Genomic DNA, 27,869 nt, shown 5'->3' with positions numbered 1-27,869 from the left:
TAAACATAAGATAATGTGTTCGCATTTTCCACATTCCAAAATATTCTTTGAAAATGTGATTTTTAAATAGCTGCCTAGTTTTGTATCCATCATGATTTTGCTTGGGAAAAAATTAAAGATATGCCATAAAGTTAGAAAGCCCATTTCAAGGTAGTCTCCCTTCCTAATTTGAAAAGTAATTGTTTAAAAGGATAATTGAGAACATGCAAATTTCATGCTTTACTCAACATAGACTAAAATGCTTTGCTATATTTCTGTAACAAATGAGTGTTTTCTTTTTATAATCCTTAGTATAGTAAAAATTAATTACAATAATTTTAATTGGTTATTATTCATAGCTGTTATTTGTGATGTTTTCAAAAAGTCGATTTTTATCTTGTTAAAAAAAATCAAGCTAATTTGAAACACCTTTTTTTCCTTAAAATTTGAAATAAGGTTAAATTTTTTTTCCAGCTAAATTTTGGGTTCATCCACCACGGCCAGCTGGTAGCATTGGCTCTGCTGTAATTTCAGGGTGAATTTGACTTCCTTGAGCCTCCAGGCTGTATAGGACAGGAGAGGCCATTTCAGTCAGGGTAATGGAGCCAGATGGTCCCAATGGAGGGTGCCAAGGCCCCAGCAGGGATGGATGCACATTCGACAGACGAGGGGCGATGGCAAATGTCAGTGGTCCACCCTTTCCTGGAGAGAGGAGCTCTGGCCTTCTGCTGGTGGATTTTGCCATTGCTCTTGCAGACTTGCTCAGTCTGGTGTAGTAAGTGTCCAGGCTGCTAGCTCCCAGTGAGTAGGGAGGCAGGAGGTGATGGCACTTGCTGGGGCCAGTTGGCAGCCACTGGGGCTGTCTGATGAAATCCACTTTTGGCATTCTCAGAGTCTTTCAAAGGAATCTGGGTAAGCCCTGTAACCTTGTGCCGTTGGTTCACTTGGCTTCTTAGAGGGGAGTAATAATTAAACTGAAGCCATAAGTCACTGGATCTTTGTGGATCTTAGTGGTTTTCAGTTGTGAAAATTGAAACCTAGAATCACAGAACCATCTCTAAATATCACCCTAGTTTCTGTGGTTTGTTCTTGACTTGAGGGCATTGATCTGGAGAAAAAGATTCTCCTAAGAGTCATATATCCTGAATTTACGTATCTGTGCAACATATTTAGGAACAGTACCACTTTAACCTCTCTGAATTTCATCTGAAAAAAGTGACCACAATAATAGTTGCTTTAAAGACAAGTGAGAGCTTGTGTTTTATGAGTGAGGCACAGAGTAAGCTCTTACTGGATATTAGTTACTGTAATAATGATAGATTTAGGCCAAGTCATCTGACCCCACTGTGTGGATTTGTGATTGATCATTGGGATTCTTTAGTCCTGGAACAAAGTTATTTTCCTTTCTGAATTAATTGCAGCCTTTGTACCCTGAACTAAACTTGAAAATGCAACTCTTTATTAAAAGATACCTGCGTTAGTCAGCTTTTCATCACTGTACACAGAATACCTGACAGGAACAACTAGAGAAGGGAAGGTTTATTTTGGCTCATGGTTTCAGAGGATTTAGTCCTTGGTCAGGTAGCTTCACTCCTTTGGACCTGAGTGAGGCAGAACATAATGGCAGAAGGGTGTGATGGAGGAAGGCACTCGGCTGATGACAGCCGGGAAGTAGAACTAGAGATAGAAAGGGCCAGGGATAAGAAATACCCTTCCAGATACACCCTCAGTGCCTACTTCCTCCAACCATTCCCCACTGCCTCCCTAGTCCACTCAGCTATCTGCAGTTTAATCCAATGGATTAGTCCACTGATCAGGTCATGGCCCAATCATTGCCTAAAATTTTGCCCCAACTCTTGCTGCTTTGGGGATTTCAACATACGGGGCACATTTGGGTGGGGAGGTGTCTTTCAGATCCAAACCATATCAACTCCCAAAGCACAATAACTTAAACAAATAAAAAGGTTTTGGTTCTGTTCATCTTTCTTTCTCTATCAGGACCATCCATTTGACCCATACTGGTCCATAACTAGGATGGTACCTTAATAGATGAATTCCTTCCTGTTGTTTCTCTGCCAGCCTGAGAGTGCTGGCCCCATCTTCAGTCAGAGATGGCTCATCACAAAATCATTTCAACTGTCACATGACCCAGCTTGCTGCAAGGGAGGCTGGGAAATGTGCACTTGAGCACACCAGACATCCTGCTGCTAAAGCTTCCTTGTAGAATAGAAAATGAGGAAACATTCAGTGTACTGAACGCTAGAGCAGCCTGCCACCTGTATTTGTAATAAAGTGGGATTGGAACACCGCCGTGCCTGTTGGTTTACAAATTGTCTATGTCTACCTTCATGTCTCAGTGGAAGAATTGAGTTGCCACGGAGGCCATATGGCCTGGAAAGCCTACAGTATTTACTATCTGGCCCTTAGCAGAAGTTTGCTGACGTCTGCTTTAGAAAATAGGGAAATGAATATGAGGGGAGTAATTCATAGTTTGTACCACAGTTTACTACATGGTATGCGCATGAGTCACTGCTGTGGAGATGGCAGAGTTAGGACTTTGTACTTATGAATACTCGTGGTCCATGGGGGGTGGTGAATTGGTATGCAGGTGGTTGTTGGAAAAGGAGCCAGACATGAGGTAATCTGGTGGAACTGAAGGGGGAAGGTGCAAAAGCTTGCCTTAGTTTCCATCTTTAGAGGTCATACCCTAAGGGCTTTCTCCTCTTCCTGCAGCCCTTGGCACCATCCTGCATTTGATTCTTGCTTGGGTCCCACTGCCACTCGTGTAGGTCAGACCCTTCCCACCCATTGCTCTTACTGGTCTCCCTGCCTGGAGTCTCGGCCTCCTCCAAAGTCCCTCTGGAAGCGTGACTCTTTGTTTTTTCCCTCATAAAGACTTTCCAGTGAGTCCCCATTGCCTCCTCATTAGAGGCTAAGCATGGTTTGTCATTGAAGGTCCCCCGGCTCCTTGGCCCTAGTCTTCACTTCCGATCCTGTTTCCTCTCACAATCTCACAGGCACTCTGGACTCCCGCCTCGTGGAAGCACCCTGTGCCCACTCTGCACTGTGCCATCTGCACATATTCTTCCTGTTGTCTCCTCTGTGTCACCTGCCCAGAGGCTTCGGCACATGGTAGGCACATTCCTGGCTGGGGCTGAGGAGGACATTGGCACTTGTAGGAGGATGTGGGAGGTCCATCCCCTCTCTAGCTGTGCCCCTTCTTCCACGCTAAGGCCGAACACTCCCTCCTAGAATGTTCTTCATGCTTTCTTGATGTCCTCTCACGTCCTTGCTACTTCCTGTGTTGGATTCCCTGTCCATCTCTAATTTTGCTGAACCTGGACCTGAGGTCAGGTCCAGATCTGCTGGAGCTGCACGTTCTTCACTTTCTTCTAGTAAGTGCCTGGTGCCTGTCATGGGTCAGTGTTATAGTGATGCCGTCTACAACCAGGGCCATCTACAAATTGGTGCTTTTTCCTAAAAATGTCCCTTACCACCTGAAGAATGTAAGTGAAAAATGAAAATAGAGCTATAATGATAGTTTGAAAATGAGCATTGGTTAAGATCTTTAAAACCATGAGTGGTCTTTCACTTGTTTTGAACAGAAGAAAACTACATTCTTAAAACTCTTCCAAAGTATTTGATGCATTCTTACTGAGAAGTTTTAGACAGTTCCTTGAAAAGCCACGGCTGAACCAGAAATCAGACTGAGCTTTTGCTAGGTATAAGGAGGAGCTTGAGTGTCCCAGGGGGGCTGTCTGCAGCAAAGCCACCCAGTCCATTCAGTAGAGCAGGCTTGGAACATTTTCTACCCCACTCCCCAGGCTGCCAGAGAGGTACCTGACCTCACAAGGTCTACTTACATCATAGCCACAGAGGGTAGTATTTTCATAGCTTCATCTTTCCACAGTTGTCAATCGAGAGTTAGAAGAGCTTTTATTTTGATAGAAATAATTTACCCTACAGGGTGCCAACCCTTTTTCTTTCCCTGTCTTTTTAACCAAGCATAGAATGAGGAGGCCCATAGAAATAATGAAATGCTTGCTTATGCTGGCTAAGAACTCACGTTGTTCACTCATCTAGTATTTAAACCTAGTGGGGTTGAAGACAGTGTTGGGGAACAAATGGATAAGCATAAATTTTAAATATCTACTGAGACCTGCTCGTGGGGTGGGTAGGAAAGATGCCACCTCGGCCAGGTGGTGGGGCTTCCCCTGTGCGTTCAAGAAGGATGCACAAAGCATTCCAGAATGTCCCCTCTAACAGAGAGATGTCAATCAGGTAAGGAGGGAAAGCAATGATTTATTCTGGAGTTTTTCTAAGTTTAAGTTAGGAGAAAAACCATTATGGTTGTATGGGAGTGTCTGCTTTGTCTTTTCTTCTCTTTTACTTGCTATATTCAGTGTCAGGCAGAGTACTCAGCAAAGTGTGTGTTCTGTATATATTTGTCGAATGAATAAATAAGAGGATTCTGGCACATAATTGTAAGAACTTTCTGGAAGATGAAAGGATTCTTTGGCAAAATGATTTCTTTATGCTGTAAAGACAAAAGACGCTTATCTTCCAGCCGGCCTCCTCCTTTACGCCCTGCCAACCCCCTCCAGTTCATACCTCTCTGGCTGGCGTATCTCCAGGTTGTAGAAGTTTAGGAGGAGTGAAGGTGTGTGGCCTCCTATTTCTGAAAGGAAAACCCCAGTGTTGTGTAACAGTGTTTCAAGGGCCCTTTCATAATAAACACAATACTAAACACAGCCAGAACAAGTTTATTTTGCATTAATAATCCAACATTTTACAGTGCTGAATTGAGGTGCAGAACTAGGCCTTGCTGGCGACACAGTGAAATATGAAAAATAGAGTAGAAAGTTTCATCCAGAAAGCTGTTTCTTCTTGGCCAGCCATCTGATTTCTTCAAAGTTTTGGAATTTTGTACAAGTTTAGATCTTTAGCTAGCAGTAGATTAAAGGATGTTTGTGCACAAACCAAATATAATTTATGTTTCTTGATTTCGAGCTCATGTTTCTGTTCCAGGTATATAAAAGATACCACATAAGAAAAATCTCAATTACAGTGGGATAATGCGTTTGGTTAGTAGGTTTCCTTTTATGAAGCATGGTAGTTTAGTGGTTAGTTTTTGAACTTGCACCATTCAGACCTGCCATTCAATGATGTACCATCCTTTGTGTTTGTCCTTGGGATAAAATGACTCAGACCACTAAGTGGATGATTTTTCACCTGGAAACTGGTAGTAACTAGTTTCCTCTGAGACTCAGTAGTGAAATAATTCATGTAAAGCACCCAGAACAGTCATACATGTAGTAAGTGTAGATATCAGATGTGATAAAGCCCGTGCTGCTGGAACAAAAATGCAGTGAGTCAAAGGAAATATTGCTGAGTGTTGTGCTCCTGTGACTAGGTGAGCATGCCCGGATTGCAGAACTGTCTCGGTCCCTTCAGAGGTTCAGGGACCTGGGTTCCTTCCACGTTGTTGCTCCACCTACCTGCATCTTAGAGCCCATCTCCGTCACAGATAGGCCATGGGCATTCCAGTCCTGGCCCAGAGGAGGGGAAAGAGCTCAGAGGCATGCGCATGCCCAGTGTGTTCAGACCAGCACCTAAAAGGCACACATCCCTGCCACTCACTTTCCATTGATGAGAACTAAGTCCCATGGCCACCTCCAGCTGCCAGAGGCTAAGACGTGGCATTTCTAGCTGGATGGCTGATTACCGCTCATTCACTGTGGAAGAATGGAAGAACGGACTTGAGTGAGTAGTTAATGCTGTGTGCCAAGGTGCTTAATAAATGTAACCATTATTTATATATTAAAAATAATATTTCAAATAAAGCTCTAACTATCCTTGTTCTAGGGCAAGATAAATTAATGAACTATTACAGCACAGAGTTTGTGTTTCCCATAAGGTGGCAGGGTTTTTTGGTGTTTTTTTTTTTTTTTTTTTGGCAGGGGGTTCTTTAAGTATTGAACCTCAAATCCAGGTAAACTTCAAGGGAGAAAAGAGAGTTCAAATAGAAAGGAGTGGAAGGGTGGGAATGTGGGAGAGGAGAGAAGGCTGATTGACCACTCTGGCTGATAAAAAGGTCTGTACTGTGTGTTCATACACTGCTGGCTCCACTCTCCAACTATCCATAAAATACGTAACAGGTTATTGTGAACCATGATCATCCTGCTGTGCTGCAGAACTCTAGAACTTACTGTTTCTCACTGTGTTTGGGTACCGATTATGTAGCCTCCTACTCTCCCCTCCCCAGCCTCTGGTGATGGACTTTTCTCTTTTTTAACATCCTCCTGTAAGAGACAACATGTGGTTTTTGTCTTCCTGTGTTTGACTTATTTCACTTAGTATAATATCTTCCAGTTCCATCCATCTGGCTACAAATGATAGAACATCATTCTTTTTTATAACCGAATACTATTCCATTATGTATATCTACCACATTTTCTTTCTCTATTCCTGTGTTGATTGGCCTCTAGGTTGATTCCATATTCTTAGCTATTCTAAATAGTGCAGCCATGAACCAAATAATAACAAGGAGATGGAACCATTGATCACCCTGATTTAATCAGTACATATTATTTTTATATATGCATATGTATATATGCACTGCAGTGTATCTCAGAAAAATATGTACAATAGAAGTAATAAAAAGTAAATATAGCATTAAAAAAAAAGAAAGAATGAAAGAGACCTGGGCTGTAAATTAAACTTAACCCCTTATCAGACCTGGCAAGGACAAAGTACACTGGCTTCTAAAGAAACTTTCTGGGAGCAGCAGTTTTTTTAGAGCACAAAAGAGAAGGCAGAAGGCAAGAGAATCGCACAAGGGGAAACGTGCACCTCCAGTTTTCTCTTTGAAAGATCAGCTTTGTTCTATGAAAAGAAAAAAAAAAATCACATATATACTCGTCAAGATTATCTCTGACTTGTCACTATTGCCCAAGAGAAAACACAGGTGAGATACACCAGTTTCTGCATTTAGAAGAAAGTACTTGAGGTAAAAATTAACTATTAAGTAAGCAACTTTTTTTTTTCAGCAGAAGAAGTGCACGAATTCTTAAGCCTAGTTGTGAGTAAAGAGCCAGGGTTACTGCAAATATTATTAAATGCTTATAAATGCTCACGGGCTTTTTTCTTGGACACTTAGCAATTGCTAAAAACAATTAGAAGGCCTAAGATGATGTCTTGGCTTGATTGCCTGGGATTTTTTTTTTTAAATCTGCAATTTTAGGCTTGCCAGGTAATATACACAGGAGCTTTCTTATCAGAGTAATGTTCCTGTGTTTGATAACAAGGTGATCTTTAAGAGAAGGCATCTGCCTTTGATTTTATAAGCAGCCTGTGGCCTAACTGCTGAAAACAGCTGCAGTTATTTTAAACAGATGGTTCCAAGTTAATAGGGAAGAAAGTAAAAGTGAGTTACCTTCTCAATTTTTAACCGCCCCCCCCCCACCCCTGCCAAAAACAATGAACGGAATACACTTTGGACCAAATTTTATCTAAATGCTTATTTATAAGGAGCAACTTCTGAGAAACTGGGATTTGTAGATTGATCTGTTATCTGAAGATTTGGTATCTTTAGAGAGTGGTAAATGGTGGTGACGTTGTTACTGTCACTAGTTTGGTCTGTGCCAGATCACCAAGAAGAAAGAATGCAGGATGATGGTATTTGTATTCTTATGATCTCTAGACTCTGCAGGTGTCTTGACTAGTAGTTAATATGCTACTTTTCTTTCGTTTCCGGCATTGAAGATAATGAGTATTTTGATACTGCAACAATGAATTCATGCTTAGAAAGGATTTTGAAAAGAAAGGTATTTCTTCAGTTCACAGATGCTGGTACCCATGTGAATAGGGTACAAAAATAGTGGTTGAGTCCAACAGATAAAGATGATGAGTATCCTGAGTTTTTAAATTGTGAAATACAAGGTTGTTGAAGATTTTTTTAAAATTGCTTCTCATCAGTGGTAACTTCACCTGGTTCTTTTATGTCATCTGTGTACCCTTGTGTCTGCAAACCACTCTGATTCTTTGTTTGACCTACACTGTTTCAGGGTCTCACCACAAATGATATTCCTTAGGTTTTCATGGGCTATGGATGTAAGCTACTTGTTTTTGCCTGTTTGAATGAAAAGGAGTAGACTAACTCAAACAAAATAATCAAATTATAGACTAACCATTGGCCAGCTGTGGCCTTTAGGGATGATTTTGTCTAAGAAGGTTCCTCACTTTTTTTTTTTTTTTAAAGGTCGTAAAGGAAAAGAAGGTGAAGAAAAATATGAGCAGACCATGTGTAAGCCTACAAGGCCTAAAACATGAACCATCCAGCCCTTTACAAAAAATTCTGCTGCCTGCTGTCATGGATAAGGACCATGATTAAGGGCATTGCTTTGGGGCCAGATGCTGGCTTGTCCATTTCCAGGATGTCTTGGGTAAATTACTCAATCTCTCTGACTGGTTTTCTCATCTCTAAATGGGAATAATTACAGCCTACCTTGTGGGGTTGTGGTGAGGATTAGGTTAACATAAAGTGTTTAGAACAATGTCTGGTATACTTAATGAGTACTCAATAAATGTTAGTAATTGTTATTATTATGGTGGAAAGAAGTCTTGAAAGAGCATCTAAACTAGTTCTTGCTTTCAAAAGGTGAATATCCACATGATCATCGATCATTTTCTCATTTCTGCAATCAAGAATGGAGGGCCATTTTCTTTTTAATGGTGCCTGCTTTATGGAAAAAAGTTAAGATGGACCCATGCTAAAATGTAAAAACAAACAAACAAAATTCTTGAAAACATAAAAAGAAATACTACCATAGCTACTTTTTAATTTAAAAGGATAGTCAAAGCTCATTCATTAAATGGAACTTTTTTTAAAAAAAAAAAGCAAACAAAAACACTTTGATGTACTTGTAGGTCAAGCATAAGAAGAAATGAAGTAGACAGAAGAGATAAGAGATGGAGAAGAGAAGATAGCGTTAGAGCAGGAAGCAGGAGTAAGGATAAGGAAGGAAGCCGTTAGGTGGGGAGGAAGGCTGAAGGTTTCTCGGGTATCCAGTGTGGATACCTGCTCTTCCTTCAAGACTCCACCTCAGTTATTCTGTGTCCAGTTTAATTGCTCCCATTTGCAGGAATGTGTGAGTCCTTCTGTTTGATCACTTTCCATTGCAGAAATAAATTTTTAGCACCAAGTATGTTTACTGAACATACATTATATATGTATATCTATCACATGTGTATATAAAATCATAATATTTTGTGTATTTATTTCTAAAGACAAGCAATTCTGTTCCCTTTAGACACTTGCCTTAATCACCATCATTGTCGTCATCATCATCGAACATTAGATGAGCTTTGAGATAATGTTTCTTTATCTTCTCTGATTCTTCTGCTTGCTCCACGTACCATTTCAAGTAGAGAGAAAACACACTTGGTGACTTTAAAATCAGGAAACGCTTTAAAAAACAAAACAAAAATAAATTAATGATGGGTGGTGTATTCTCTTCTCCTTATTTTTCACTGTTTGTGTATCCTCTTGATGGATATTGGACCAGAGTGATGGGTGTTCAAGGATGGGTATTTGATGATGTCAGGGGACTGAAGTAATGGCCTTGCGTGGAGATTACACAGTGAAGCCCCACATTGATTACCTCATCTTATTACTGATGGAGACATTCGGGAGGACAAGATTGCAGAGCTTTTAAGCCTGTGTGGCTCCCAGGATCTGATGCTAAGAGCACACTAATTGTGATCGCCCAGAGGGACTGTGGGAAGGATAGTGGTGGCTTGGTGTTGCACGACCCGATTGCTTAGGTAAGGCAGGACTTTCTGATAAGCTTGAATTTTCCTTCCTAGCCATTACAAAATGGCTCTCTCTTTACTGTTTTCCTCTTCCTCAAATTGGGTTCAGTTTGCTGAGGTAGGCAAATTTTTATTCCTTGAACTACTGTCCCTCCAGCAGCTAGAATGATGAGTCACACATATGGTAGCTTGATAAATATTTTTGGATGAGTGAATGAATGCATAGATTCAACATAGCTAATCATCATTCCTAAGAGAATATGGTCCTCAGATCCATGTATGGATGTGATTTTGTGAGTTTATGCTAAAAGAGTATTTTAAATTTTTTGAATGCTTTCTATATACATAAAAGACAAATTGAATGTGAGACCCATGGTTCTTGGATTCATATTTTTGTCACCTTAATGAACAATGAGATTGTTAGATGCAAGTAACCCAGGCAGTTAAAGCAAAGTGTTTGAGCGCTTTCAAAGCACCATTACTTCCTTTATTCTAAGAGATTAATACAATAACTACTAATTTCTGAAACGGTGTTCTTTCAAATAAAAGCAAATTATAAAACACTATTATTTACCACTACGCTCTACTCCTTTTTTTTTTTTTTTTTAAAGCGTGCCTTCTTATACCCTTTCTTAGGACTTGGATGTTACAGAATGAGAGAGGAATACTACTAATGAGGGGGGATGGTGTGCTGGGATTGGTGGGCCCATCCAGGAGAACAGGGTAGGAAACGGCAGGAGGAGAGCCCCTTCCAGGCTTGTGAGCACCCTTTCCTGGGTGTGGAAGGGGATGGGGGCTAGATTCCAGCAGACTGGACCCAGGAGAGGAAGGGATTGATACCATAGGAAGTGATGGGAGGTTGGGGAGAAGGGGCAGATCTGATAAAGGCAATGGGGAAGTTGAAGAAAGAAGCCTCCATTATAACTTTACCATTTAATGGAGCGATCTCCTTTGAGTGGCATGGAGGGAGTGAACTGACACTGGACAAAGTTGAGAAGCCACTGTAACCCTGGCCCTTACTTGGGACTGGAGGGGGAGACACACCCCTGGTCATGGTAGTGTAAATGCTGTTTATTGATTTTAAAGTCTTCCCTCAACCTTTGAAATGGAAAAAAAAAAAGCACAGGAAATCGAGCTGGTTACAGGACAGAAAGTAAATGTTGTCCACTTTGACAATGTGAAAGTATAGGTACATACGCAGATGAACTCAGGCAGCCTGAGGGCATGAGGGAAGATGGAGAGGATGAAATTCCAAGGAAGGAAGAAGATGAGCTCTAAGATTCATGCAGTAATCAGTGGCTTAAGTGTGTGGTTAGAACCCCCTTGGCTGAGGACTCTTGGAACTGGTGGTATTGCTACATTGAAAGGGAGAGGATAAGTTCTCAAGATAGGGCTTTTATAATGTCCAAAAGTGATAGATCGTAGATGAATATACCATTTGGAAATAGGAGGTGTCCTTTTCTAGAGTACTTAGGATAGACTGAATCCAGCCCAGATGACAGACTTTAATGAAGGAACTATGATGCTGTGAGCTGGGGGTAGCTGAGTCTTGTTACCTTTATCCTCAGAGGTTAATGTAATACGACTAATGGAGCTGAGTGACAGAAAGAAATAATAACTGCCAGTTGAAAAAACTATACACAAGTCCATTGAGTGGGGGAATGATGGAAGAGCGGCCACCTGGGGGACGCTGTGGTCACAGATGCAGCAGCCACTGCTGTAAAGGGGGATCCGTCCACCACCCTCCTCACACAAAGGGCCGGGTTGGGAACAGGTAGGGTAAGGTGGAATGGGGAGGAGGTCAGCCAAGGATGACCAGCAGGGATGTGGGTGATCACCAAAAGAAACCCAAACCAGGGCAGGCTTCTCTTAGAGTAGAACTGGGGTGGAGATGCCAGGGATGGGGGTTACTGCGTTTCCTGATAAGCATTTCTGGGAACTGATGTTTTAACCTCCTCTAGGGCATGAATTTGATAGAATGGATTAAGGTAAATATTTGCATTGAATGCCTAGTATTTCATCTAAAGTGTTACATGGGAACTGAATGGACAGTACTGAGAGTCCCTGCCCTCAAGTTGCTTGTAGTCTGTTTGGGAAAATAAAATGCTAAAACGAAACCAGCAGAAAGCACAATAAGTATGATTATAGGTTGTGATTGTGATTGACACTATAAGTTTCATAGCATACACCAAAAATTAATACTGTGTATAAACTGAATTCTGCTAATTTTTATGGTATAATTAGTTGTTTGGGAGTGGGAACAATTCTTTCTTGAGCCGCACAGTTTGCTGTATTTAACTGTGAATACACTGCTTACTGCAAATCAGATAGGCAGATGGAACAGCTGCCCCTTCATTGTTTGGTTCTTGGTTACTCATTTTAATGAATAATTTGAACAGACTCCAAAACATTAAATTAAATGTATAAGCATGCTTTAAGAATTATATCATAATGTTGGTATATTTAAAACAGTGGTGATATCATTGTCTAAATATAGTAAGTTTGAAGAAATTGAATTATTTGAGCTGTTTTATCCTCTATAAATAATTTGGCAGTAAAACAGACAAGGGATAAAGATTAACCCAGAGGTCTGTATCCAAGTATAGAGAGCTGGGAAAATTCCCCCACCTCCTTCCTCCTGACACATGAACCGTGGTAACTGGAGTAAATCCTTTGGGAGTCCTTGGTTAAAATTTGCTTTTCTTGTAGAGATGTGAGCAGTGACGGAGACTTGAGAAACGCATTACAAATACAGGAGTTTTCCTCTGTCTTCTTTCAGGTTTACTTTTGCTGAAGGGTTTGTTCAAAGGGAAAAGGTAAATGTACAACAGAAGATGGGTTTCAGCTGTCTTTGCTCTTGCCCACCTTTCATAGAATTCCTAATGGTCTTCAGAAGGATTCAGGTTTTGTCTTCTTATAGCCTGGGCATTTACTTATTAAAATAAACCCTGATTTTTGCCAACTCTTGTTTCCTCTGTGAAAAAGCAGGTGAGGGTTTCTTAAGCCCATACTACATACATGTAAAGTGTAGTCATAAATTCCTGGAAGCTGATCGTTTTTAGAGCTCACCAAAATTATTATTTTGTTGCACTGCAACAAGGGGTGTTAAAATGGTAATTAAATAAGGGCAGTTAATTTTAGTGACTTTATTCATTCCAGGTATTATGTGTATGGATTGTCTCATGTAATTCTGCGGTTCTAAGAAACAGAATTCCTACTAATGCAAGAGTTTTATGTGTTCTTAAACATGAGCGGAAACCCAGAATTACCTCTAGAGACTATTTTCTTTATTATAATCTTGAGTAATTATGCATTCTGGTTGCTTTAGGAATTAAGAAGCAGAGCCACTGAATGAATTCAATAAGGCCAGAAACTGTGTTCAGTACTTGTGTCTCCCCTTCAGGGACCATTTTCTGATGTTTTGATTAGGTGTGTGTGCCATTTGTATAAACCTGGCTGACAGACAGTCTTGCAAATGTATCACTAGTCACAGGGGGCGGAGTCCCCTGATGGGTTGTTTACCTAAGTCAGTAGTAGTGCCTTACAAGAACTGTGAAGGTGGATGGGAAACTCTAGTATAAAATGAGCCCCCAGTGTAGAGGTGAGTCTGGCTGATGTGATGATGAGATCATAGCAAAGCCCACACCCCGCTCTAGACAGAAAGATCCCCGTGGAGATAAGCGTGCTTTCCGAGAGGAGTCACACTGCCACGCCTGTCATCTCCGAACCACTGTCTGTGTTTTGCTTTACCTGTTCCTTGACGTCCTATGGAAATGAGTCCTTAGATTCTCAGAGCTGTCTTTACGTAAATCATTTTAGTTATTCATGTCTAGGATGTCTGAAAACCAAAAATAAAGGGGTCAGACTACATTACACCAGGAACTTGTGAATTATTTGTCTTATATGTCAAATCTGGAGCCGTCAGCTTTTCCTTAAAAGACAGCGATCAAAAGTCCAAAGGTGCATAAGGAAATAGTTTACCTACCTACATTAATATAAAGTTTTGTGTTTAGGTGGAAGGTGTTGAATAGGAATTGACAAGTTACCTTTCTATTCTTGGATGGCTGGTTTGTAAAAATTGAGAATAACATCTGTGTGCTTTGTTTTATTTTCTTCTGCTGTATTTTCATTTGTTTTTTTTCAGATTTTCTCAATGCTTCCTTTTTAAAGCTTTCCCTGCTCGTAAACTCTCCACCAGGGGGCAGACAAAAGAACAGAGAAGAAAGGGAACCCTCATCAGCCCACTGCCTTCACTGTGCCTTTAAGCCACATTTCCTGCTCCTCTTGGAAACTGTGGGGGAAAGTTTTACCACTTAGTTGTGTTTCATAAAAAGCATCTAAAGTGGTTTCTAGTTTGCTTCTCTTCTGCCTTTAAAATGTACACACATTTATAAAAGTTCAGTGGCAGTTCTTCAATTCCTTATCATAGTACTTCTTTTGCTGTTCTGGTATGCCCGACACGAAACCATAAGGAACACTTAGTGGTTCTTTACTGACGGCTATAAGGATCGGCCCTCTCAGGTTCATTTTGCACAGTGCACCAAGACCTGCATTCATTCATTCATTTGCTCATTCACTCTCCAGTCTCTGCCTTTGGTCTGGTGTTGTGTGTGCCAGAATGGAGCAGTGATGGGGAAGACCCCAGGAGGTCAAGTGTACTCACAGGGTCGGCTCTGGATGCCACCCAGTGAGAAGAGTAGGCCCCGAGAGGAAGCAAGGGATTCTCCACATCTACAGTGCTGGGTACTTTTTATTTCTGCTTATTCCTTTCAAGCTGCTTATAAGTATTAGGATGCCGTTGTGGAGGTGGTTTGGGGGCTTCAGTTGTGAGAGAATAAATAAGCCCTTCCCCTTCCTCTGTGCTGTCATGTCTAGGTGGCTAGCTAAAGGTGGGGTTTTTGTGTGTGTGTGTGCACGTATGTGTATAAAAAGGAGGATCTTTTTTTCTGGGGAAATTGGATTCTGTATGTATACACTGTATGCATGTGTGGAAATATGACACTGGAACCAAATAATATGAATAATTAATAGATGTTAATATAAAAATGTTTAGAGATCTTTTTCTGGATTAAATTCATCTATTAGATTTAATAAGTCATTCTAAACATTATGAGATTGCAATTATTAATGAACAAAGTCACAGCTTTTTAGTCTAGAGGATTATATGTAATTTGCTTTAGTCATTATTTGCCTAGATCATCAACTGCATGCTATACTAAATTAGGCAAGGCCTAACAGGACATGAAGAATGTCCTCTCAAAAGAGAGTTATAATTAAACCCCTAATTGCTAGAGTATATCTGGGATGCTCCACTAAGAAAGACTATGGGAAATAACTAGGTTGGGTTTTTACAATCATAAAATACATTTTGTTCATTGGGATTCAGAAAGCACTTAAGTGAAGGCTTCCCCTTTCCTGTCAGGCCTTGGGAAAAGTTGCAACAAGTGAAAAATTAAACTACTTAAACCTGCCTCAGAAAGTTAAAAGTGTGGCTCTTGAAACCAAATTTAAAGATGCATTTGTTTTCAAAAACTAGTGGAGGGGCTGCGATTGTGGCTCAGCGGTAGAGTGTGAGACACTGCATTTGATCCTCGGCACCACATAAAAATAAATAAATAAGATAAAGGTATTGTGTCTATCTATTTTTTTAAAAAATGGCTAATAAATAAATAAATAGCTGAACCTATAATCCTAGCTACTTCAGAGGTTGAGGCAGGAGGATGATAGGTTTGAAGCCAACCCCGGGAAAAAAAGTGATACTATGTCCAAAATTAAAAAAAAAAAAAGAGCTACTTAAAAGAATGTGAATAAAAATTAGATAATAATATGGAAAATACATCTATTGGTAGTGATGGAATTATATGTAATTTCCCTCTAACTTTTCAGTTGATTTTGTTGTTGCAAATAGTTTATTCAAAATAAACTACCTATGCTACTAATCCAGTTTTACTCTGGAGAATACTTCTCTTCGCTATTGGACAACCTTCAGAAATACACATTCTACCCCAATACTTGAAGAAGCCCAGACATTTAAAGTTGATTGCATACAAATACAGGGCTAAGCTTGTTGGTACAGGTTTTTCTTCTCTGATTTTTTTAAACAGCTGCTAAACTTAAAAAGGAGTTCTTAAAACTAAAGACAGGATAAAATTTCAACCAATCCTATCTAAAAGTTAATATCAAAGTATAATTTATAGAGACCAAATAGTCTCCCCCCCCCCCCCTACACTAATAAAGTACTCCTTGGAATCCTTAATGGTCGGTCTTAACACAGCTGCTCTGGGCCATCCCTGTTGACGACAGCATCATGGTTTTTATTTGGAATATTTTCCTGTGTTTGATTTGGAACATCTCACTTTTCAGGAACAAGACAAGAATTAGAACTGTTGTGTAGAGCATGCCTGTGCTCATGGACCAGGTGGGATGGGGGACTGGGGCTGGTGTGTCTGCGTTCCAGATGACTTCCTATCTGCCTTCATCTATTGCACAGTATCTGCCGTCTCAGGAATGAGGAAGGGAGAAGGGAACACTGGATTAGCAAATGGATGTATTGAGTGGAAAATTACAGGCAGGATGTCCCCTTCAGAACTTCATGAAGGGCAGGTCCCACCGGTGACAGAGTTTGGGGTTGGTGGTCCTCAGAAGCCTCTAATTAAGTGGGGGAGAAATACCATCTTTTTCCTTTCCTGCTTGCCTTCCTGGTCCCAAACCCACCCCTCCTCTGCTCTAGTCAAACACCAGCAGTTCTTAATAAAGTAAGGTACTGAAATGTGAGTTTGTGCAGTGCAATGTGGGATGGTCCTGACGACACCTCTGAACACACAGAGCCAATCCTGGCCCTCCAAACTAGGTTTATATTTAGAAAACAGTGTGGATCCTGTCTTTTTAAAATGCTGTAAACATGTTTATGTGGTTATTTTTAGCTTTTACAGACTTTAGTGAACTTCCAGGTTGGCAAGTCAGCACAGTTGGTTGTCATCTATGTCTCAGATGCCAGAACTTTGTGAATGGCCCTGATTGTCTCCCAGGGTTTCTGACACTTCGGAGCCGAGGAGGGCAGAGGTCATCTTGTGTCAGCGGTGTGTGGTGTAATATATATTAGTGATTATTTTTTTAAATAAACTGGGCAACAGTTTTGCCTTGAGTTAAAGGTGAGTTGCCTGTGCCACATGGCACTGGTAATCTTCTGGCCCTGCTCTCTTTGCCCAACATTTTCTCCTGGTGCTCAAGCTGTGAAAAACACACACACACACACACACACACACACCCCACACATCCTTACTCACTGTTATTTTCAGTCCATTGTATCTACTTCCTGCTGGCCAAAGGTTATGAAGCTTGTGGGGTATGGAGGGACATGGAATGTTGACAGGAAAAAAACTGGGCTCATTTTAGGGCCGACCCACCGTGTAATGGGTAAGCTAAGCTCATGGTCTTTTGAAAACAGAGGTAAACAAACGGTCAACAGCTTTCCTTGTATGGTGCAGTCATCATCTGCCATGTTGTACAATGAAGACTCATTTTCCCCAAGATTCATGTTTGATGAAAGATGACACCTCCACTTTCAGGTGGCATCATCTCGGCACCAAGGCTGATCCTCCCACGTTCCTAGCAGAGATCTTGACTTGTCTGTGGAGCAACTTTCTACTTAGTTTGCTTCCTCTTTGGAAGAGGTTATTCATCTTGCATGTCGGACTCCATGTACTTTAGCCAGTCACTCCGGGATACATAATTCATCCCTTTGGAGATGAATTCTTCCCAGGGAAACTTTTCATTGCCACAACTTTGTCCTAGAAGGTTTAGACCAAGTTCTAGTATTCAGGAAAGCATGATCCTATGCATTATTCTGGTTTATTACATAGCAATGTAATTATAGAAGTTTAAAATTTGTTTTAGAGACACTTCAGTGCTTTTCTTCTGTTTCCTAATGTGAAAGTGTTGTTTTTGAGCCGTGATCCAAATCTTAATACTGTAATATTCAGTGAGAAACTTAGACAATGGGAATGTTTTCGGGTTTTGCTGGAAACTGAAAAAACACTAGTTCTATCTCAGAAATTATTATTTTGGATTGATAGAACAAGAAAAAGAACTTAGAAATCTGCTTTTTGTTATAGAAGATAAAATCTGATTTTAAAAAATCAAAATGGCTATTGGTGTCATGATTTTTTTTTTTAATATTTATTTTTTAGTTTTCGGCGGACACAACATCTTTGTTTGTATGTGGTGCTGAGGATCGAACCCGGGCCGCACGCATGCCAGGCGAGCGCGCTACCGCTTGAGCCACATCCCCAGCCCCTGGTGTCGTGATTTTTTTAAAACACTAAGTTATTTAAGCAACGATGTTCTTTTCCAAATACTGATAATAGTGACATGCAGGGGGGTGCATTTGTGGGGTAGAAGATGTTCGTGGAACACAGTAAAATCAGGAAATGGGTTCTCAGGCGCAGTGCTTACACTAGCATTACACAGTGGAACGACTCCTTGTGGGTTTTTTTTTGTTGTTGTTGTTGTTTTTTTTTAATTTAGAGCTACACCTGCTTCAGCAATTGTTGTTGCCTCTTCCTTAAGTTAAAGAAATGTCCCTGAAAACCGCAATCTCCATTAGACAGCTCTTAGCACCATATGGCTGAACTGAAGCAAATACATTAAAACCAGTTCCTTACTTGTGCCAGTCCCTTCTCCAGGTCTCTCTAACCAGTGGCCAGTGGCTCCTGTGATGGTCAGCACGACCCACCGCAACCAGCACTGCTCTGAAACTGCACCTAGAATTTGTATCTGTGCAGAAAAATGTGAGGCCTTGAATTGGAAATGTGGTATCAATTTCTATCACATAAAACAGTAACATTTAAGTTGAGTTCTTACCAAGTATGTGGGTCTTCTCATGATTCTGCAGGTACTGTCTGAAGCTGTGGGCATCTAACATTACCATATTGGCACGGTGCCAGCTCTGGGGTTCATATTAATTTGTCCCTTAAGTTGGTTTCACTTTTTGTTTACGGATCCTGGAGGAGGCAAAGAGTTGATGGAGGTTGTGGCTCAACTCTTAAAATAATCAGAAGGCCATTTATATCATTTCACCAAATGATCGTCCATTACACAGGAAGATCTGGCATCAGGAATTTGTTTATTCAGGTAACATTTATCACATGTCCATTCGCTGCCACATCCTTTATGCGGAATAAGACAGGGTCTTGGGAGAAGAAAGCAGCTATCTGAGGACTGCCTGATGTGCAGGAGGAGAGTAACATGATGGTGATATGCACAAGGTGCTGGGGACACACTGGTGTAGTCAGCTTGACCTGACCCAGGTGACCGGAGAGCCAGAATAGGCAAAAAGGAAGGTGTTCCTTCACACCAGATTCTACTTTCTGCAAATGGAAAAATGAATGCCTTGTATGATATCTTGGTATTGTGGAAATTTTGCAAACCATGAGAGAAAAGACATCTTTCAAACGCTATGCCACGTTAATGGTTGTGCAAGACTCCTCTGTGGGAATGTATCATAATTTATTTACTCTGTTTCCTACTGCCACCAACCATCCTGGTTCACCCAGGAGGGGGATGGAGAGGTTGTCCCTAGGATATGGGTTCTAAACCTGGGCTGTCCTAGGAAAACAGGGATAGTTGGTTACCCTGTCTTCAGTTGCATATTTAGACTCTTTCAGATATTTACAAATAGATAACATTCTGGGATATTTTGGTGCCTAATATTTAGCTTTATTTTGTGCTATTCCATAGAAGAGGTACCTGGAAATGCAGTTAATGGCTCAGTACTTTGGGCATGTCTGGAGCTCATGGTGACATGTGGCTCTTTACTTTTGCTGTATTAGGCTAGGTTGGGAGGACTCTTTCTGGACCTCTACACCATCTTGGCCTTCACAGGTTCATAGGGAGACACATTATAGAAGGCACAGCCAGGTACATTCTCATTCTTTACTAGCTGTGGCTCTCTTTCCAAATTTCAGCTGGCCAGATGACATATAAACTCCACCTACCTTATGTCTAGGCCAGAGTCAGAAGCCCCTTTCCAAAGGTGGAGTGGATACCATGACACCACTTTCCAATGCCCATATCTTCACCGGAGCTCACCCACTCTTGGTGCACATGGAGGGTGAGGCCTGATGAACCCAAGGTAGGCTGGCTTTCTTCCTAATACATGCTGAGCTCCTACTGTCATCCCGGGCCTCATCCAGCTCACACAGAAGGTGGCATGCTTACCTTGGATCACCTCTCAGCCAGACTCTTGTTTCTCTTCAACCTTTCCAGGTAAGGAAACCTGGAAAACCCCACAGTCAGAATGTGGACACAGCCCCGAAGTGGGGACTGTGTCGAGAGAAGTAAAATATTAGGACAAGCAGAAATCCACGGGTCCTACCCCACAGCGATATATAGGGAGTTAATGCCACAGGGGATCCCTTTCCTGTGTAATGTTGGTACCTCAGTTTCCCTGGTGGGGGTCCAAGGCAGACCAGCCTCACACCAAACTGTTGTTGGTAGAAAGGAGAATTGAAGTGAAATCCTGGCCAGGCATTCTTAACCTGTGCTGCGGCAGTCCTTGGGACCCCTGAAATGTGCACTGTTTCTATGACCCTTTCTCTAGGAAAAGCTTCTGCAGCTGTTTTTCAGATTCTCAGAGCAGTTCCCGCCTCAGTAAAGATTTAAGAACCGTTTCTATATATGGAATACTCAGGAGCTTTTGTGATTGCTTTTTCTGTTTGTTGTATATAGAACTTGTACCTAGGCCTTGAGGTAGGCATCAATTTAGCAGTGATGACAAGTAAATTATATGCACCCTTACTGAACATTTACAGTTCCCTGAATTTCTTACCTGGCTCCTGTACTATCCCAGTTAAATTTGGTTTGGTTTTTCTGGATTTTTTTTTTTTTCTGGCTCTTTTAAAATTGTTTTGTTTCCAGCTAATTTGTTTTTGCCCAGGCAATGTATGTTGACTCTAATATTTAAAAAGTTGATGGAGTAGTGGAGGCCTGGATCTAGGCATTGTTCTACAGTATTTTCAGTGCATTCTTTTGTTTATATTACTAAGCTAAAGTTAGCACAGATAGCACAAGGCTAGAAAATGGTGACAATAGTTTGAAAACAGGAAATTTTAGGCTTGTGTGTGTTTGGGACAGATGATCATAATGATAGAGTCGGTGGAGTGGAAACTTCCAGCCAGCCTGTTTTTTCCTTATTTTGCTCCATTAGAAAAGATAGTGCTTCCTGGAAAACAACCCGAGCACATGGTTCTCTTTTGTCTCTGCTTCATGGTTAATTTGTTTTTCTTTATTTTATTTACCCTAGTGGGATGATTATAGAATTCTAATATTTTTAATAAGTACAGTAATTCCCAAGGTGCTTGTTTTAGATATTGAAATATCTGAATACGTGACCATGAACCAACGTGGCTTTTAAAGAAAAGTAAAACAAAGTGAATATTCTAACCACCGGACTTACGGGAGGAGAAGAAATGTGTTCTCCTGTTTTCAGTGATCCCAGTTTTCCTTATTTGTTTGTTTTTAACCCTCCAAGTCCCATCTTTAAAACAAAGTCATTATATTTTATTTGTCTAAGCCATTTCCTGACTAAGACTCATTCCAGATGTATCCTGGAATTCTATATTTAAAAGAAAGGTTAAATCCGCTAGTTGCAGAGGGATAGGATAGCAAGATGACACTTCCATGCATACATAAACTTTTGCATTTCAGTTTTTTTGTGTACATCATTGCCAGATTTTAAAAAGTTACTCAAATTTCTTTCTTCGAGCCATTTTAGGCATAGACTTTTAAAACATGTAATTTTTTTTTAAATTATAAAATAGTAAGTGGAAGCTTCTTGGAAAAATTATCAGACTAAGTATATAAAATAAAAAATGTGAAATTCGTCTGGCCCTCCCATCCGTTTTAAGTAGAGTTATCACAGTCAACAATTTGGTATGTATCTCTTCAGACCTGTTTTCTAAATATAGTTTGTTGTGTGTGTAATGCACAATTATTTCAGACAACTGGAGTTATACCGCTGTACAGTTCTAAAACTTGCTGTTTTCATTTACCAATTATCTTGTGGACATTTTTACATAAAGATCCATTTCACTTTTAGCTGTTTTGCGTAGATTTATTGCACAGTCTTCTCATTATCCTTCATATGAAATTTACATTGAAACCTGTATTATGAAAAATAGCATTTGGGGACTGAGGACGGAGCTCACTGTCCAGTGTGTGCAAGGCCCTGGGTTCAGCTCCCAGCACTGAAAATATATCTACGTCTATATCTACCTATTTATCTGATATTTTCATCTTGTAAGACACATCTCTACCTTTGACATTTTACAGATATTTGAGATTATACATAAATTTGAATTCTGCCGAATAACTCATAGTTAAAAGTCTCACTTTTTCCGATAGAAGTTGAAGTTTCTTTCAAGAGATTTTAAGTAGCAAGGCTCAGTGGTACACACATATAATCCCAGCTACTTGGAAGACTGAGGCAGGGTGATCCCAAGTTCATGGCCAGCCTCAACAACTTAATAATGAGAGTTATCTCAAAATAAAAAATAAAAAGGGCTAGGGTTGGAGCTGAGTGGTCAAGTGCTTGTTTAGCATGTGCAAGGCCTTGGGTTTGATCCTGGTACTGCCAAAAAAAAAAAAAAAAAAGATGCCAAAATAGAAAGTTTCGCTGCACATTTTCCTCCCACACCTTCTTAGGATAATACAGGGTTAGTAAATTGCCATTGGTGAGGTTTCATAGTGGAAGGGCAGTTGGCTCAGGAAGGTAGAAAGTGCTGTTGTGCAGCTGTCGGGTCTGGGGAAACATGGTCAGGCTTCATCAGCTACTGAGGGACCCTTGTGCTGTCACCTGAGTTTGTTATCAGGTGTGAGGGGGCGGGGCTTGGGAACGGGCTACTGGGTGCTGCCTGCTAAAAGCCTAGAAGAGCAGGAGCACAGGGGAAGTCAGGGGAAGCTTGAAAGTTTTGAAGGATGAGTGGAAGCTCATGGGGGGAGGGTGATAAGGTGCTTCAGAGACCAAAATGAAAGGTAAAGCCTTTGGGTGCTCACTGTGGCCATCGTGGAGCTGAGATTGGAGGGCACCTGGTATGCCATCCCATTAAAGGAGTTTGGACTTAATTACAACTTTAGATTTATATCCCCCTCACCCCCCTGAAATGTCTTCCTTTAAGTTCACTGGCTCTCTGCAACCATTATGGTGAGCAGAAAACTTTAAGACTATCTTATCAAGGCTGTGTGCACTTATAATGTGTGAAATGCTGTCTCAGATATTAAAAAAGGGGGTGATTAAGGAATGGCCTCAGCTTCCAAGCTTGATGTCTAGTTGGGAAAATCATGCATAAGCGTTTGGAAACGTAAAACACACGGCCCTTCCCATCCCATCCATCCGGCAGCAGCACAGGAGCCACTACAGGACAGAAATTGATGGGTAGTCGGGAGTTAGGGAGGAGATCCTGGGGTTCAGAAGCAATCTTTAAAGAGTGGACTGGCTTTGAAAGCTGTTCAGAGATATCTGCCAGTAGGGTAAATATTGTGAGCAAAAATAGGAAGATCCAGACAGCATTGGCACAGCAGAAGGTGTCAAAAGAGAAAGAATTACATTTAAAAAAGATTTCTGTTTTAAGGAGAAACATGATTCTGTCTTTTGGTTAGAACTGTGGGTTTAATCTTGGAGGCACATCAGAATCACCTGCTGAGGGTTTAAAGCTACTGTACCCAGGTTTACAACCCCCATATCTCTCTCTCTCTCTCCTTAAGTTTTCTGGATGTTTCTAATATGCAGTCTTCTGAGTTGAGCACAAATGGGTACCAATCCCAGTTCTTTGCCTGCCATATGTTAGCAGTTTCCTCAATAATTAGCTCTTCCAGGAAAGGTGCAGGGAAGGGATTAGGGGGTCTGGGCAAGCCATGGGCTGCATCATTCTCCACCACAGAGAACTCAGAAAACAAGTACACAGCAAGGACCGTGTTTTTCTTTAAAACTGAACCCATTTACCATTTAGACCAAAGAGACATATTTTACAAAATTGTTAATAATATTATAACAACTAATGGTTTTGGATTAATCCAGGTGGTTTTTTTTTTCCTTCCCACTAAATAAGGGGACTCCATCTGTACTTCTTGTCAGTATGTACGTATTCAAGCCTTGTGGTGTGATGTGAGGAGCCTATTTTAGCTTCAGTGTGACAGGTCTGTCTTTAGTTTAGTGTATTCAATTTGCTTAAGTGCAAAACGTACTTAAAAGAACTGTTCTTTTAGAAGTGAAGTTCAAAAATACCTCTAATATCTGTACAGTGACACCTCTATCCTTGCCTGACAGTTCTTGAAAGGACTGGCCAGATTGTAGTCATGTCAACATTCCTGTAATGCATAGAGGGTGTGAGAACATGCATATTTTTATCCTTGCTTCAAAGAGTTTTTAATTGCACGTTTAGCAGACATGGACAGAGCACCTCCTTGGGGCCAAGCAGTGGGAGAAATAAGAGGAAAGGTGGAAAGGCACAGCTCCCATTCTCAAGAAATGCAAATGTAGGACTGTCCGACACATGATGGGAAGGAGAATGAAGTGGGAGCCCAGAGCCAGAAGAGGCTAGGGGGAATTATATGCTGAGGGCCAGCATGTGTCAGGGCCAGAGGCAGGACACAGCAGAAGAACATCAGGGGGTGCAAGCCTTCAAGGTATGGTTGGATGGCAGAGGGGCAAGGAGCAACGCTAGAAAGATTCGGTTGAGGGTGGGAATTAGTTGGAAGGCCCCATGTGCCCTCCTAGAGTTTAGGCTTGATCCTGTAGGCAAAGGACAGTCACCAAGCAGAGGAAGCTGAGAGCAGAATGTGGTACTTGTGAGCTACATCAAAATGCTGACTTCTCAATAGAGTTATGTTATCACATCACTTATTCAACTTAAAATCGGAGTGACTGTTGCATGCAAGAAATGACAACAGAGTGAGTTTTTACATCGTTCTCTGCTGTGCAGACTTCCTGCCAATATCACCTTCATCACCCGCACATATGGATGTCTAACAGTAAAAATGGTTTTTTGCATGAATCTTACTTAAAATTGTTCTGAGTATTTGGTTTTGAAGGCTTCTAGAAAACTCGTGCTTTTTGTCCGTTACTGCTCTGCAGGATTGGTGAGGCCAGTGTACTGCTTTCTCTGGGGCTACCAAGGCAGCGAGGATAAAAATAGGACAAACTTTAAGAATCCCAGATATTTTCAGATAACAAAGACTGATTTATGCAGGCCTGCTTCGTGCTCTGACCAAACATAGAGAAGCTTTTGTGCTGTGATTAGCAAGGGTGCTGATGTCAGTTCTCTTGTCAAGCATCAAGCTTTATTCTGTAGCTAAATTGTGCTTTGTACCATAATCCAGAGAACCTTTGTATCTGCCTTATTTAAGTGTGTAGTTTATGTAATTGCTTTTGTTTTCCAGTTTCATCGGTGCCAGATTCAATGAGAATGACTCATTTTGCGACCGAGACAAACATTCACATTTGGACCATGTTAAAAATAAATAAATAAGTGGCAGGTGCTGCTTGGTGAAAATTCTGTGTTTTAGTGCAGTCATTTCCTGCTGGAAGGGTTCACGTCTCGAATTATGTCTCAGCCTCTGCAGTCGCTAGCCCAATATCTCTTATTCCTCAATTTATGGCTATTCATTTCTTGGCTCTTTTAGTTTCTAAAGGCTTTGTTGAATTTGAACAATGGGATTTCAACAGGAAAGCAAAGGAATAGATAAGAGAAACCTAAAGAACACACACACACCTTCTTTTGTTTCTCTGAGGTGATTATGGATGTGCTTTGGTGCAGTTAGGTATCATGTCAAGCTCTAGAACTCTTTTCTCCAGTGGAAGGGGTTTTGAAAGCAGTCCTTTCTTTTTATCGTGACCTGTACACCAAATTTAATATTCTCAAAAGTTTTACAACTTTATTTTCTTAGGGGAATTCTACTTGTTTATTGTACAAATATTTCTGAGTTCCAGGCACTGGGCCATGTGTGGGGTATGTAATGGCGTATCAAGCAGACATGGTCACATTATCTTCTTGAACCTTTCAACCTGGCTAGGGGGTTAGATGCTAAATAAATAAATACAAAGAAAAACTGAATTGCAGGCATTTATAAATCACAACAGAGGCAAGTAATAGGGTCCCCAAAATTATACCCTGCTTTACCTTGGGGTTGGTTGGGTTGAGGGTGGTTGGGGAAGGAAAGGCTGAAGATAGGAATTGATCATCCAAAGACCAAGGGAGAGAACAAATACTGGATTTAGAAAACAGCATGTGAAAAGTCCCTGAGCAGAAAGGAGTTTGGCCTCCTGTAAACCACATTATCAAAAAAGAGAAGTGGCAATTAAGAGAGAAAAGATAGAAAAACTGCATTTAAAAGATTATGAATGAACTATAGAGGCACAGCTGTATGGCATTACTTAGAGGCCCAGAAGCCTTTGAGATCCACATAAAATGCAGTATAGAAACTGATGCCTGTACTACTTAGCCTGAGTCATCAGGGAATGGAGGAATTATGGGCAATAAATTATGTAGTAAGGCATTTTAAAAAGATTTCCTTACAAGACATTAAAGTTTTAAAAAGTCAATTCTGTATTTAAAGACAGAAACTCCACTATCTAGAAAAATCACTAACCCAAAGATAGGATTCCTTGATGGACCTGGATAAATAATCTTTTTTTTCTTATCCCTTTATTTGTCCATTAATCTCTCAAGCTTACTGCTTGAGAGGTGTGTTAATCAGCCCTTACTGCTGGGTGTGGTAGTGCATGTAATCTCAGCGACTCAGGAGGCCGAGGCAGGAGGAATCAACCTAGTGAGATCCTGTCTTAAAATAAAAAGGGGTGAGGATGTGGCTCCATGGTTAAACATCTTTGGGTTCACTTCCTGGTACAAAAAAAAAAAAATCAGCTGATACTGTGACAACACATCTGAGAAAAACAAGGAGGAAAGATCTATTTTGGCTCACGGTTTCAGAGGTTCAGTCCATGACCAGCGGGCTCCATTGTTTCTGGGCCTGTGATGAGGCCATACTTCGTGGTGGAAGGGTGTGGCAGAGCAAAGCAGCTTACCTCCTGGTGGCTGGGAACGAGAGAGAGAGAGAGAGAGAGAGAGAGAGAGAGAGAGAGAGAGAGAGAGAGAGAGAGAGAGAGACCCCCACCCTTCCAGGGCATGCCACAAGTGACCTACTCCCTCCAACTAGACCCCACCTCCTGCGGTTTCCACCACCTCCCAATGGTCCATTCATTTATGAAGCCATCAATGGATTAATCCATGATGAGCTGAGAGCCGTTGGTCCGATCACTTTCCCAAAGCCCCACCTCTGAACATTGTGCACTGCGGACCCAGCCTCGAACACAGGAGCCTTTGGGAGACCTTCCAGATCTAAACCGTAACAATAGGGAAGTATCTGTAGAGAACCAACTCACAGATGGTTTCTATTTATTTTTAAATAAATAGGAGTATATCAAATGAGTGGATTTTTATAACCCAGTACCAGATTTGTGTGAATCTAACATGTTGTGACTTTTCAATATCATCTAAAACATCTATAGAACTCTATTGTCTTTCTCCTTCTGATACCAATTCTGTACTTTTTCATTTGAACTGCAATAAGAATTTAACTTAAAATATCGATGTTTTAACATTCTGTGGCCTTGATGATTTTTTTTTTTTTTTAGTAAATTTCTTGTTAAAGGATTGCAAGTTTTTCTGTAAAGGAGTGCTTATCCACTAAGCAATATTTCTGTAGCTACTTTGCCAGGGTTGCTGTGTTCCAAAGTATTTATTTTCATTTATGTTAAATATTTTCTCCACAATTTTTTTTGTTATTTTACACAAGGCATTTATTTGTTTGTTTATGTATTTATTTATGGCTTACTTTTATTTTTTAAAAATTTTTTTCTCCACAATTAGAAAACACCTCGAGGGTAGGAATCATGAATTTCAAACTTGTCTCTCTTCCCACAAGTACCTTATACAGTATCTTCAGAAAATTCAATTACTTGTTGAGTAATTCATTGATTTTCTTTAATGGATATAATTTAAAGAATCTCTTAAAACATTAAG

At 40.7% G+C, this 27,869-nt stretch overlaps 1 protein-coding gene across 9 annotated transcripts in view; it reads left to right on the top strand.

Annotated features, from left to right (window-relative positions):
- Nucleotides 1–27,869, top strand: part of Gab1 (GRB2 associated binding protein 1) — a 116,963-nt gene that overhangs the window by 43,856 nt on the left and 45,238 nt on the right. The window contains exon 1 of one of the 9 annotated variants that reach the window (XM_058584044.1): nucleotides 384–8,423. The exons of 6 other annotated variants lie outside the window; for them this stretch is intronic. In XM_058584044.1, coding sequence (XP_058440027.1) covers nucleotides 8,307–8,423 — 117 coding nt within the window. In that variant the 5' untranslated portion in view covers nucleotides 384–8,306. Of the gene's footprint in view, nucleotides 1–383; nucleotides 8,424–27,869 lie in introns of those variants that run through there. 2 more of the 9 variants (XM_058584045.1, XM_058584046.1) reach the window with 2 other exon arrangements.

Source organism: Marmota monax, unplaced genomic scaffold (genome assembly GCF_021218885.2).
Source record: "Marmota monax isolate L192 unplaced genomic scaffold, Marmota_monax_Labrador192_F-V1.1 WCK01_AAM20220418_F8-fsc00039, whole genome shotgun sequence".
NCBI classification, from domain to species: domain Eukaryota; kingdom Metazoa; phylum Chordata; class Mammalia; order Rodentia; family Sciuridae; genus Marmota; species Marmota monax.
This window is presented reverse-complemented; position numbering and strand designations above follow the sequence as displayed.